The sequence below is a fragment of the Scyliorhinus canicula genome, chromosome 13, assembly GCF_902713615.1.
Source record: "Scyliorhinus canicula chromosome 13, sScyCan1.1, whole genome shotgun sequence".
NCBI lineage: Eukaryota > Metazoa > Chordata > Chondrichthyes > Carcharhiniformes > Scyliorhinidae > Scyliorhinus > Scyliorhinus canicula.
This window is the reverse complement of record NC_052158.1, coordinates 44,820,364-44,835,003: the sequence shown is the minus strand read 5'-3', so window position 1 is coordinate 44,835,003 and position 14,640 is coordinate 44,820,364. Positions and strand designations below refer to the sequence as shown.

Sequence of the window (14,640 nt, the reverse complement as noted above, 5' to 3'; positions counted from 1 at the left end):
GTGCTCACATGGAGTAAATCAAATGTTATCCGCTCCGAGTACAGGACACTTTTGAGACCAGGAGTCGCTCAAACTTTTCTCTCCATCTTTGCTTTCTGTATTTCTCCCTGTTGTATCCCCCACCCCTCCTGTGGCCCTCTCTATACATGTGTGGAAGCCAATACTACTTGGGTTTCATGGGTCTGATCTGCTGTCAAACACATCCAAGGCTACACATCCCACACTGATGTTGTGAGTTTGGAAGCCTCCGAGGATGAAGAATGCTATTCCCACACTAGAAATCTCTGTCAAACATTTACCAGGGGAACTGAGACAGCAGCTGCAATAAGTGAGGTTTTATTCAGATGGGATAATGACAAGTTTAAATCCCCACCTGATCTGCTGCTCAAAGTCACCTCCGTTTCCCCGGTCAGTTTCCCAAACTTCAGGAAACTCCTGTTACTGCAGAAATATTTGGATTGTCTGTGAGAGACGTCAATCAGAGAGCCCACCCACTCTGCCCATTCTCTCCTCTTCCTCTACCACAGCTGCTTCACTTCCTGTAGGGACTCAAAACCAAGTCAGGAGATGGTGAGTGAAGGAGCACAATTTACAATCATTACATTGCACAATATCCACACTAATGTTCAGGCAGTCTGACTATCCTGTGGGTAATCAGCTGTGGAAATGCCCCTTATGCTGTGTCAGAAGATCCAGCTCACAGACCTGTTTACTTGGTGCTTTGTGCTGAGCTGTTTGATTGGCTGTGTGTTGGATATTGAGGGTGTTTATTGGAAGCATTTCCCTTCTGATTTACAGGCTGAGTTTTGTTGATGGGTCATTACTGAATATGAGAAGATGAGGTGTAATTATCTGGGAGGGGCAGAGAGTCTGAGGATTCTCACTGATTTTCTATTGTTCAGTTGGGGTGGGTGGAGGGAGCTGGTTACTATCCTGTGGACTGTGAATGGTCAGTTCTGTCTGTGTGTTGGGATCTGGATGAATCCTTTGCATTCAAATCCCTCGCAGATCTCCCTCCCCCATTCTATAACCTGCTCAAAGAAGAATACTTATAATTATATAGAGCCTTTCACGACCACCAGATGTGCCAAAGCTATTTACAGCCAATGAAGTCCTTTTGAAGTGCTGTCACTGTTGTGATACAGGAAACGTGGCAGCAAAATGTGTGCACAGCAAGCAATGTGATAATAATCAGATAATCTGTTTTTTAGTTGATTGGAGGATTAATGTTGGTCAGGACACCGGGAATAACTCCCCTGTTATTCTTCAAATAGTGTCTTGTGATCTTTTACACTTATCTCTGAGAGAGCAGAAGTTACCTCATTTGAGTCTTATCTGAAAATCAGTTCCTCTGACAGTGCAGCACTGTCACACTTATTTTGTGCCGGACAATTCTATGATCCTGTGTGATTCTATGCAGGCTTGTCCGTTACCCCCCTGGCTCTCATGGTCATTTCCCTGTTAGTCAGGAATAGGGACACTGAACATAGGAAGAGGTACAAGCTCCACTCACAGGAGGCAGTGACTCCCTGCCTCAGCTCATCTGCTGCTGAAACCCTTATCCATACCTTTGTAGACTCCAGACTCAACTAATACACTGCTCTCCTGGCTGCCCTCAAACCTGCACTGTAAACCTCAGCTCCCCCAAAACTCTGCTGTCTATGTCTGAACCGACACCAAAACCCATTATAATAATAATCTTTATTGTCACAAGTAGGCTTACATTAACACTGCAATGAAGTTACTGTGAAAAGCCCCGAGTCACCACATTCCGGCGCCTGTTCGGGTACACAGAGGGAAATTTCAGAATGTCCAAATTACTTAACAATACATCTTTCGGCACTTGTGGGAGGAAACCCAGACAGACACGGGGAGAACATGCAAGACTCCACACAATGACCCAAGCCGGGAATCGAACCTGGGACCCTGGAGCTGTGAAGCAACAGTGCTACCCACTGTGCTACCATGCTGCCCATATCACCAATCACCCCTGTGCTCACTGATCTACACTGGCCCCTGGTCAAGTTATTGGGATTAAAGGCAGACATGTACCCAGGGCCTGATGGCCTACATCCTAGGGTCTTAAAGAAGTCACAGCAGAGATAGGGGAGACATTGGTTATAATATTCCAAAATTCCCTGATTCTGGAAAGGTTTCAGTGGATTGGAAAAAGGCTAATGTAACAACCCTGTTCGAACAGGGGAAAAGGCAGAAAGTAGGAAACTATTGACCAGTTATTTCAAATCTGTCATTGGGAAATTGTTAGAAATCATTATTGAGAAGTAGTAACAGGACATTTGGAAAGTCAAAACGCAATCAATTAAAGAGTCAGCATGGTTTTATGAAGGGTAAATTGTGTTTGACTAATTTGATAAAGTTCTTCAAAGATGGAACAAGCCAAGTGGATAATGGGGATCCTGTAGACGTAGTATATCTGGACTTCCAGAAGGCATTAATAAGGTGTCATACAAAAGGTTAATACACCAGGTAAGATCATGTAATAATCTTAATAATAATCTTTATTGTCACAATTGGGCTTACAGAAACATTGCAATGAAGTTACTGTGAAAAGCCCCTTTTCATGGAATTGAGATTAATTTATTAGCTTGAATAGATGACTAGCTAACCCATGCAGACACAGGGAGAATGTGCAAACTCCACAAGGACAGTGACCCAGGGCCGGGATCGAACCTGGGTCCTCAGCGCCGTAGGCAACAGTGCTAACCACTGCGCCCTTTTTACCATCTTATATACCACAATTAGATCTCTCCTAAACTCCAGCAAATATAGGCCTAAACTGTTACCCTCTTTTCATAATAAATCCTTCATCTCTGGGTTCTATGTCCTTCCTCAAATCAGGGGACCAAAACTCTACACAATACTCCAGATGCGGTCTCACCAATGCCTTGTCCAGTTGCATCAACATTTCTCTACTTTCATACTCTATCCCTTTAGCTATAAAGGCCACATTTCAATTTGCCTTCCTTATTATCTGATGTACCTGGATACTAACTTTCTGTAATTCATGTCAGAGGACACTCAGATCCTGAACATTTTGAGGTTTCTTTCCAATTAGATAATAAGTTGCCTTTATATTCCTGCAACCGAAATCAATAACTTCACACTTGGCCACATTAAACTTCAGCTGCTAATTTACGCCCCCCCCCCCCTCCCCCCCACACACACACACACACACACACACACAGCCATTTGTAAACTGTGACAGAAGGCAGAGAGTCAGGATAAATGTTTTTTTAATCTGGTTGGCAAGATGTAACTAGTGGGGTGTTCGATCCTCGAGCCCCAACTATTTACAATCTATACTAATCACTTGGTTGTAGGGATAGGTACTATATCTTAACTTGTGGATGATGCTAAAATAGGTGGGACAGTAAGTTGTAATGAGGAAATAAAAAATTTACAACTGGATGTGTGTGTGTGTTGTGTGGGGGGGGGGGGGGGGGGGGGGGGCAAGATTAGCAGCTGTGCAGTCTGAGTGAGTGCAGTGTATCTAATTTCCTAGGATAAACCAGAACCATTCAATCAGCTCCACTGAAGCAAGATTTCTCTCAGCTTCTAACACTTCCTGCCCAGTGTGTTTTCTTCAAATAAATTTGGAAAACAAGGGGAGAAATGTCAAAATTTCCATTGAATTAAATTTTTCCCTGAGTGTTTTTGAAGTAAACACATAAAAATAAAGTAAATAAAGTAACATATGAAAGGTACATATATTCCCAGAATTGATGAACAATAGAGAATTGATAACCCGTTTTACTCCACCTGACCATTGCTCTCATGGTGCCTGGGAAGATGGGGTCTGGGTGGAGGAAAGAAAGTAGCTACATTCTTTGCTCCTGGTCACTATTCAGTGTCCCTGCTGGAAACAGAGGGTGTGTGACAGTTAATTGAGGAAAAAGAAAGGACTTGTATCTGATTCCACACACAGGGAACAGCAGACTGACACTCAGTTTGGAACAGTCTCTAACTGAGGAGTCACCCGATTCAGCAAAGGAAGAGAGGGAGTTGGAGAAAATCATGTTTCCTTTTCATGTTTTACAGAAGCATTGCACTGTACAACACCAGAGAATACAGCAAGGATAGACACCGCAGATAGATCCTGACCATCACCAACGAACAACTGCACAACTGTGGGAAGACATCCAGTCCCTTCACAGCATTGCTCGACACAGAGAAGGTTGGGCAGTGAAACCATCATCTGGAAATCGGTCGGGTCAGGGAAGTTTTGACACACCATCAGATCTGAAACCGGTCAGTGGTGTGGAACTTTCCATCAGAACCAACCTTTTCGGAAGTTCTGCTGGGGGTGATCAGTCAGGGTGGCTGGGAAAAAGTGAGAGTGGACTCCATGTGTGGTGAGAGCTTCAATCATTCATCGAGTCTCATGAACCACTGACTCATTCCTATAAGTGAGAGGCAGTAGATACAGGCTCACATGGTCTCCTGACACACAAGGTGCATCTGTTGTACCACTTGTAATACAACGGCCACTTCATGGAAGAGAAACCATTCCAGTGTGAGATGTGCGACCGAGCCTTTCCAAAGTTATCGAGGCTCGTGCAACATCGACGCATTCACACAGGAGAGAAACCATTCACATGCGAGGTGTGCGACAAATCATTCTCACAGTCATCAAACCTCCGTGTACACAAATGTATTCAGAAAGGTGAGAATCTATTCACATGCAAAGTGTGCGGAAAATCATTCACGCAGTCCTGGACCCTCCGTGTACATCTGCGCATTCACACAGGGGAGAAACCATTCATTTGTGAGGTGTGCGACAAATCATTCTCACAGCCATCCTCCCTCCGTGAACACCAACGCATTCACACAGGGGAGAAGCCATTCAGATGTGCGATATGCAACAAATCATTCAGGCAATCATCACATCTCCGCGAACACAAACGCATTCACACAGGCGAGAAACCTTTCACGTGTGAAGTGTGCAACAAATCATTCTCAATCTTAAGGAATCTCCATGCCCATCAGCTCATTCACACAGGGGAGGAAGTTGTCAAGTGTGAGGTGTGTGACAAAGTCTTCACAAACTTAAGGAGTCTCCATCTACATCAGACAATCCACACAGGAGAGAAACAATTCAATTGTGAGATTTGCAATAAAGCTTTTGCAACATCATCAACCCTCCTGATACACCAGAGGATTCATACAGGGGAGAAACCCTTCAAGTGTGAATTTTGTGAGATGGCTTTCTCGCAAACGTCTGATCTCCTGAGACACCAAAGGATTCACACAGGGGAGAAACCCTTCAAGTGTGAGGTGTGCGATCGAACGTTCTCACAGTCATCGACGCTGGTAAAACACCGACGTATTCATACTGGGGAGAAGCCATTCAGGTGTGAAGTGTGTGAGAAATCATTCTCAGAATCATCGCATCTCCGCAGACACCAACACATTCACACTGGGGAGAAACCATTTATATGCAAGGTTTGTGACAAATCATTCTCACGTTCATCAAACCTCCGTACCCATCAACACATTCACACAGGAGAGAAACCTTTCAAGTGTGAAATGTGCGATAAGAGCTTTGCAGAATCCTGGGACCTGCTGAAACATCAGCGAATTCACACTGGCGAAATGCCATTCAAATGTGAGGTGTGTGCCAAATCATTCTCAGACTCATTGTCCCTCCGTGCACATCAACACATTCACACAGGGGAGAATCCTTTCCCAGACGAGGTGTGTGACAAATCAAGCTCCTCGGACCTCGTGTTCCATCAGAGGATCCACACAGGGGAGTGAGTCTTCAATTGTGAGCTTAGTGTAGGGAAAGCAACACTCTAACTGCAAGAAACTGAACCAGAAGACAACTTAACTCTGGATTTCACTGAGACATTCTTTATAGTTTAAAGATACAGACATGGAAACTAATGAGGTTCAAAAGCTGAAATCAACACCAATTATTTTAAAGAGTAAACTTCAAAATTCACCTGTGAATACGAATGAAGAATATTCTTTTGTAGACGGAACTTTGCTCTATAAATATTGTAAGAAGAAAACTCAGAAAACATCACAAGAAGCAATATTTTACATTTAAGCTGGTCATGAAATTCAGCAGACTGCTGATGAACTTGTGAAGTTGTGAACAAGGGGTTAGCACTGCACCAGGGACCCAAGTTCAATGCTGATCTCGGGTGACTATCTGTGTGGAGTTTGCATCTTCTTCCCGTGTCTGCGTGGATTTCCACCAGTTGCTCCGGTTTCCTCCCATAGTCCAAAGGTGTGCAGGTTAGGTGGATTGGCCATGCTAAATTGCCTTGGTTTGGGATATGGGGATAGGGTGGGGGATTGGGCCGAGGTAGGGTGCCCTTTCAGAGGGTTGGTGCAATCTCAAAGGGCCGAATAGCCTCCTTCTGCATTGTAGGGCTTCTATGATTCTATTTTATGAATTGATTGAATAAGGGTGGGGGGGGATGATGATAATGGTTTGTATTGCATGTGGCAAGATCATTGTTAAGATTTCTAAAATATTGTAAGTTGTAATATTCTACACGATATAAATGGAAACACGTCACTTGTAACACATTTTCATTTTCTTCTGGTGGGAAATCTTGTGAATCATGGTTTTTGGGTTTTGGAATGTTATTTTTAGTATTGGGAATATGATTTTTAGTTTTAGGCATGTAACTTTTACATTAAAGATCAAAGGGGCGGAACGGTTGTGCAGTGGTTAGCACTGCTGCCTCACGGTGCTGAGGACCCGGGTACGATCCCGGCACCGGGCCACTGTACGTTGGAGTTTGTACATACTCCCCATGTCTATATGGGTCTCACCCCCACAACCCAAAAAGATGTGCAGAATAGGTGAATTGGCTATGCTAATTTGCCCCTTAATTGGAAAACAAAAGAATTGGGTACTCTAAAAAAAATTTAAAAATCAGAAAGGTCAGAATGGAGCGAGCGATAAAACAGCCGGTGGGCTAACATAGCTGGAGGCATGGGGCAGGATTCCCCGGTCTCCCAACGGCATGTTTCCTGGTGGCGGGAGGCAGCGTATTGTGCGCTGGCGATGGGATTCTCTGCTCCTGCCCCAAGAGCTATAAAACAGCAGATACTTAGCTGGAGAATGGAGACAAGGAGCGGGATTCTCCGACCCCCGCCGGGTTCTGTTGGTTCTGTTTCCACGTTGACTTTGCGGGACCGTTCCAAGGCTCCATGTCCCTCATCATAATTGACACCCACTCCAAATGGATAGAAGTGCACCGGATGCAAGTGATGACCACAAAAGGCCACGATTGAGCGGCTTTGACATTTATGCGCTCAAACGGAATTGGTCACATGGGCACCACTTCCTACCACCGCCTCGGAATGGTTTGGCCAAACAGTGGACTTTCAGATGAGGGGTGAAGAAGCAGAACTCGGGATCTCGAGAGATGTGTTCAGCCAGGTTCCTGCTTTCGGATCATGCCGCATGCCACACCCGGGGTCGCACCATCCCACATGCTCACAGGATGCCGCCTCCGGACTCAGTGAGTCCGGTGCTCCCCAATATCGGCAGGAAGGTTTGTCACGAACAGGACTGCTCCAAAGCAGACACTGCCAAGTGTACCTCTCCTGGGCAACTTTTCGCTGGAAGACGTGGTGCACGTATGGAACTTTGGCAACAGGACCACATGGATCCTGGGCGTGGTACTGTCCCAGATCAGGCTGGTATCGTATAAGGGGTGGGCACAAGGTCACAAGTCGGACAGGCACACAGACCACCTCCACAGTCATGCCCCTGACCGAAATGGACCCGCTCCCTCTCCTGAATATCCTGGCCCCGTGTATTTCACCTCCTCCACAGCCACTACTGCCCCAGCCCCATTGGCCACAGAATCACACAACGCCAAGGTGGCAGAATCGGACCTTGCTGACTCCGACTCAGAGGTGGAGAATCAGAGGGCAGCACGGTGGCACAGTGGGTTAGCTTTGCTGCCTCACGGTGCCGAAGTCCCAGGTTCGATCCCGGCTCTGGGTAACTGTCCATATGGAGTTTGCACATTCTCCCCGTGTTTGCATGGGTTTCACCCCGCAACACAAAGAAGTGCAAGGTAGGTGGATTGAACACGCTAAATTGCCCCTTAATTAGAAAAAAAATGAATTGGGTACTCAAAATTTTTTTTAGAAAGAGGTGGAGAATCAGCTGCCAACGGAGACTGCTGACTCAGTTCCCAATGCCGAGCCAACCGCACCAGCTCCATTCTGACGCTCCGCATGAAAATGTCGGTCACCAGACCCCACATAAACAACATCCAAACTCCAACCTAGGCTGGAGAAGACAAAGGGGCCCTCCGCCGATGTGAACGCCACTCAGGACAAATTGTTACATCACCCACAGGGGTCATGAGGTGTGGAGCATTTAGTTCCACATGACCTCTACCGAGTACGAACCTCCCCGGTAACAGGCAGGGCTTCCCTGGGGAAGCTTGTGCCCCGACCTGGGTGAAGGTCGGCAGCGTGAGAACTGTTCAGGGATTGGGGACGTTTAATATACGTGTTCGTAATCCTTTATTTTTGTATCCTACCCTTCGTTCCTTGTGGTCACTGTGCGGATTCTAGTGACGTTCACAGACGGCCATTGCACAAGACATGAGGGAGGGGAATTGTTTTCTGTTCAGGGAGCTCTGTGACCTTCAATGTCATGTGATTTTTATCAATCACACATTGGAGAAGCAGCTATTCCATAAAACTCCAGTGACCTATTCAATTTAATGAAGTCATTTATTCTGCGGAGTCATTTACTCTGTTCCCAACTATCATTTGCCTGCCACCACTCAATCTGCCTCCTGTCTCTCTCCACTTTAATTCACATCCCCTCTCCTAGCCCTCTTTATCTATCTATCTTCCTGTCTCTCTCTCCTGCTAAGAAGAATAGAGAGAAAGTTTACCATTTTAAACTCTACTTTATTTTGAAAAAACACAGCAGAAACCCCACACAATATTACTGAGGTAATAATATAATTATGATGAAATTAAACTATTTTCAACTATTTCTCCTGTCTCTGTGACACAACTGAAAATAAACTTTTATCTGTGGGCTTGTCGTTTGCTGAATTGTTGTCACAGCATGTAGACTGGAGTCATGAATATCCAAACGTCCAAAAACTGAGTGTGATTTGAAGAGCCGCCTCGAACAGGTGACCTCTGGGTGGCAAATGGTTAGCACTGCTGCCTCACAGCGCCAGTGACCTGGGTTCAAATCTGATCTTAGGTGACTGTGTGGAGTTTGCACTTCCTCCCCATGTCTGTGTAGGTTGCCTCCGGTGCTCCGGTTTCCTCCCACAGTGCAAAGATGTAGGTTCGGTGGATTTGCCATTCTAAATTGCTCCTTAGTATCCAAAAGATTAGATAGGGTTGCAGGGATAGGGCGGATGAATGGGCCTTGGTAGGGTGCTCTTTCAGAGGGTCGGTGTGGACTTGATGGGCCGAATGGCCTCCTTCTGCAATGTGGGGATTCTATGAAACCTGTCACTCATTATTCCCATCTGGGCCGTGGTCATTTCTGTGGTTGGTACCAGTGTTCTGGGTGATGTTTAATAAACCCGTGTTAAATTTAAACTTTATCTCTAACTGACATTTAAAACTCCTGATACAGATTCAGCCGGATTACACAGATAAAACCGATACAAACTGGTGAAAATGCTCGATTACAACCTGTGCAGTTGTGGTTGTTGCATATTTGCCAAGGGGTTTTATTAAAGCAAACATTTTCAAAAATTGTCTGTGACAAATTGAAGCAGTTTTATTCAAAGGTGGTACATTGCAATCTGATTCACTTCGTGATCCATGCAGTGTGTAAACATTTACAGGATAATTTCTTCATTTTACAACATGTTTGTGTTTCAATAAATGGTGGGTGGGGTTTGTACAGGGAGCCCAGAGTCTGAGGAATTACTTGTGTGGCCCTGACAACAACTTTAATCCATGTGCATGGAATAATCCATCTGGTGTTGGACTTGAACCCACAACCTTGATCTCTGAGTCAGAGGGCAGTGGGTTCAAGACCCACTCCAGGACCTGAGCACAGAAAATCCTGGCTGACACTCCAGTGCAGTACTGAGGGGTAGAAGAGATTCCAGAGATCGGGAGGGGAGAGGCCTTAGAGGGATATGAAAACAAGCTCAAAAACCTTACTGAAACAAACTCTGGGAAGAGTGGGTTATTCCTTGAGTTTTGCACTGAAAGGTTAACTAAGCCATATATTCTGATCTCTTCTTTGGATGATGTTTACCGATCTGGTCAAAGGTTAAATTGATCTCTTGAAACAATTGGACTGATGGTGGGAGAGGTTGGAGACAGACACTGCTGAGCCAGACAGTGCTTTGGAAGGACAGCTCCCCTGTGAGAGCACTGGAAGGTAAACAACACAGACAGCTCTCAGTGTAAAGGAAGCAGGTGAGCCGGCTCCAAATCCGTGTTGAGATCTTGGTGATTGGCGAGAGAGGAGGTGTAGGTGAAACAATCCTGACATACGTCACACTGGAAGGATTTGTCTCCTGTGTGGATTCACTGATGTTTCATGAGGGCCGACAACTGTGTGAAGATTTTATTGCAGAACTCACACCGATAGGGTTTCTCTCCTGTGTTAAGAGTGTTGATGGACCATCCTAAATTGCCCTTAGTGTCCAAAAAGGATAGGTGGGGTTACTGGGTCATGGGATGGAGGTGTGGGCTTGAGTGGGGTGCTCTTTCCAAGGGCCATTGCAGACTCGATGGAGTGAATGGCCTCCTTCTGCACTGTAAATTCTATGATTCACAAGTGACTTACAAGTTTGGTGGACTGGATGAAAACATTGCATCTGAAAAGTTTCTCTCCTGTGTGAATCTTATGGTTACCCAGAAAGGTCAAATATTCAGAAAGAAAATTATTATAAAACTCCCACTTACTCCCCTGTGTGGATCCTCTAATGGAGCAAGAGATTTGATGTCAATGAGGTCTTTGTCACACACCTCGCTTGAACATAGAACATCGAACATTACAGCGCAGTACAGGCCCTTCGGCCCTCGATGTTGCGCCGTCCTGCGAAACCCCTCTAAAGCCCATCTACACTATTACCTTATCGTCCATATGCCTATCCAATGACCATTTGAATCCGTTTAGTGTTGGCGAGTCCACTACTGTTGCAGGCAGGGCATTCCACGCCCTTACTACTCTCCGAGTAAAGAATCTACCTCTGACATCTGTCCTATATCTATCTCCCCTCAATTTAAAGCTATGTCCCCTCGTGCTAGACATCACCATCTGAGGAAAAAGGCTCTCACTGTCCACCCTATCTAATCCTCTGATCATCTTGTATGCCTCAATTAAGTCACCTCTTAACCTTTTTCTCTCTAACGAAAACAGCCTCAAGCTTGTGAATGGTTTCCCCCACCGTGTGTATCTCTTCATGCTTTAGGTTAGAGGATGGGATAAAATCCTTCGGACAAACTTCACACCTGAAGAGTTTCTCCCCTCTGTGAATACTTTGGTGTCCCAGGACTATCAAAAAAGTCACAAATGCTTTGTCACAAAACTCACAGTTGACGGGTCACTCCCTTGTGTGGCTCTTTTGATGGAGCAGGAGTTTTGTTGACTGAATGAATGATTTGTCACACACCTCGCACTTGAATGGTTTCTCCCCAGTCTGAATGAGTTGATGTCTGTGGAGGTTCGATGACCATGAGAATGATTTGTCACACGTCATTGTTTCTCCCCAGTGTGAATGCGCCCGTGTTGCATAAGTGATGATGACTGTGTGAAGGGTTTATTGCGCAGCTTGTACATGAATGGTTCTCTCCTGTTTGTGTGCACGGAGGGTTGATGGATCCGAGAATGATTTGTTACATTCCACACACTTGAACGGTTTCTCCTGAGTGTGAATGTGTTGGTGTTACACAAGCGTAGATGACCATGTGAAGATCTGGCTGCACACCATGCATGTGAATGGTTTCTCCCCTGTGTGAACACGTTGGTGTCTGCGGAGGCTCGAAGACACTGAGAACAGTTTCTCACACACCTCGCATGTGAAAGGTTTTTCCTCCATGTTGATCGTTTGGTGCATCAGGGCAAAAGTCTTCTCACAAATGTCACACCTGAAGGGTTTCTTCCCTCTGTAATTCCTCTGGTGCAGCCGGAGACGAGTGGATGTTGTGAAATGTTATTGCAAACCATACACTTAAATGGCTTCTCTCCAGTGTGGCTGCATCGGTGACCCACAAGCTCCGATAACTTTGCAAATTCGGTCACACGCATCACATGTGAATGGTTCCTCCCTGGTATGAATGTGTTTGTGTGCACAGAAGGCTGATGATTCTGAGAAGGATTTGTTGCACATTTTGCACTGGATCAGTTTCTCTCCAGTGTGAAAAGTTAGTGCTGCATGAGCGTTGATGATGATATGAATGATTTGTCGCACACTTCACTTGTGAATAGTTTCTCCCTTGTGTAAATCCTCTGGTGTCTCAAGAGATCAGAGGAAAAGCCATCTCACAAAGATAACATCAAAAGGATTTCTCCCCTTTGTCAATTCACTGGTGCCTCAAAGACGTCAAGAACCTTTAATTTAAAATCTCACACTTCACGGTTTCTCCCCAGTGTAGATGTGTCAGTGGTTCATCAGCTCCAATGACTGTGCAGGTTCAATCACACATTCATGGTTTCTCTTCCATGTGGCTGCTCTGGTGTTCACCGTTGTACAATAGTTGCACCTGGTGTGTAAGGAGAGCCTGTGGAGTCTCCTCCTGAGTCCAGCAGCTCACACTTGAACAGCCTCTCACCTGTAGGAATGAGTTAGTGGTTAATGAGGCTCGATAAATGATTGAAACTCACCACTTGGAATCCACTCACACTTCTATCCAGCCTCACCCTGACCGATCGTCGACAGCCGAACCTATGGAAAGGTTGGTTCTGATGGAAGGTTCCACACCACTGACCAGTTTCAGATCTGACGATATGTCAAAGCTCCCCTGACCAGACCAATTTACAGATGACAGTTTCACTGCCCAACCTTCTCTGTATTGAGCAATGCTGTGAAGGATCTGGATGTCTTTCCACAGTTTTGTTTTTTGTTTATAAATTTAGAGTACCCAAATCATTTTTTCTAATTAAGAGGCAATTTAGCGTGGCCAATCCACCTACCCTGCACATCTTTGGGTTGTGGGGGCAAAACCCACCCAAATATGGAGAGAATGTGTAAACTCCACACAGACTGTGACCCACAGCTGGCATTGAACCTGGGACCTCGGTGCCGTGAGGCAGCAGTGCTAACCACTGTGCCACCCCATCTTCCCACAGTTGTGCAGTTGCTTCTTGGGTGATGGTCAGGATCTATCTGTGGTGTCTATCCTCTCTGTATTCTCTATGCAGTGCGGTGCAATCCTTCTGTAGGACGGCTTGGAGCACAGTGGTTAGCAGTGTTGATTCACAGCGCCAGGGTCCCGGGTTCAAATCCCTCTTGGGTCACTGTCTGTGCGGATGCTGCACGTTCTCCCCATGTCTGCGTGAGTTTCCTCCGGGTGCTCCGGTTTCCTCCCACAAGACCCGAAAGACGTACTGTTAGATGATTCGGACATTCTGAATTCTCCCTCAGTGTGCCCGAACAGGCTCTGGCAACTCGGGGATTTTCACAGTACTACCCACTGCACCAACATGCTGCCCTACAGTGTTAATGTAAGCCTACTTGTGACAATAATAAAGATTATTTATTTATTTAAAACAGGAAAAGGTGACATAATTCCTCCAACTACCGCTCCTTTGCTGAAGGGGCTGACTCCTCAGTTAGAGACTGTTGCACAGTGAGTGTTAGTCTGCTATTCCCCTGTCTAGGGTTCAGATACAGGTCCTTTCTTTTTCCTCACTTGACTGTCACACACACCCTCTGTTTCCAGCAGGGATTCTGGATAGTTCCTCCGCCAAGACCTCATCTTCCCAGTCACCGTGAGGACAATGGAAAAGACAGTTAGGTAGAATGGAAAATGGGCTATCAATAATAATAATGATCTTTATTAGTGTCTCAGATAGGCTTAAATTAACACTGCAATGAAGGTACTGTGAAAATCCCCTAGTTGCCATAGTCCTGAAGCTTGGGAAATTAGTGAAATGGAGGCAGCTTTGAGCAGATCAGGGGAAAATTTAAACTCGTCATTTTCCCTTCTGAATAAAACCTCACTTATTGCAGCTGCTGTCTCAGTTCCCCTGGTAAACGTTTGACAGAGATTTCTAGTGTGGGAATAGCATTCTTCATCCTTGGAGGCTTTCACACTGACAACATCAGTGTGGGATGTGTCGCCTTGGATGTGTTTGACAGCAGTTCAGAAGAGATAGACTCACAACTTCCAAGGCAGCGATAACGCACAGTGGTGGAATCAGCACAGGTGAAACAGGATAGAGGGGCACATGAGTGAGGGAGACTCGGCACAGGAGGAACTCAGCAATTTACTCCCCTTGCTCGCCTCAAATTTCTATTACCCCTCTCTGTCTCTCTACTTCTTTCTTACCTCTGACCTCTCTTCCTGTCACAGCTCCTGTCACATTCTGTTCCACTCCTGTCTCTCTCACTTCTCCTTCCAGAGATAGGGAGGGGAGAGGCCATGGAGGGATTTGAAAACATGCTTAAAATCCCCACTAAAACTTAACACTGTTTC

General features: G+C 45.7%; 2 protein-coding genes across 2 annotated transcripts in view; one reads left to right on the top strand and one right to left on the bottom strand.

Moving 5' to 3' along the window:
* The window catches only part of LOC119976643 (zinc finger protein 721-like), a 999,221-nt gene that overhangs the window by 517,677 nt on the left and 466,904 nt on the right, over positions 1-14,640 (bottom strand). The gene's annotated exons all lie outside the window — the stretch shown is intronic.
* LOC119976671 (zinc finger protein 271-like) lies at positions 238-9,057 on the top strand. The gene is made up of 2 exons (XM_038817352.1): positions 238-570; positions 4,060-9,057. Exon 2 carries the CDS (start codon positions 4,513-4,515, stop codon positions 5,776-5,778), a length of 1,266 nt encoding a protein of 421 aa, XP_038673280.1. The 5' UTR covers positions 238-570; positions 4,060-4,512; the 3' UTR covers positions 5,779-9,057.

Excerpts from the sequence above, each read along its gene's own strand:
- LOC119976671 (XM_038817352.1), top strand. The coding sequence starts at position 4,513 with ATGGAAGAGAAACCATTCCAGTGTGAGATGTGCGACCGAGCCTTTCCA.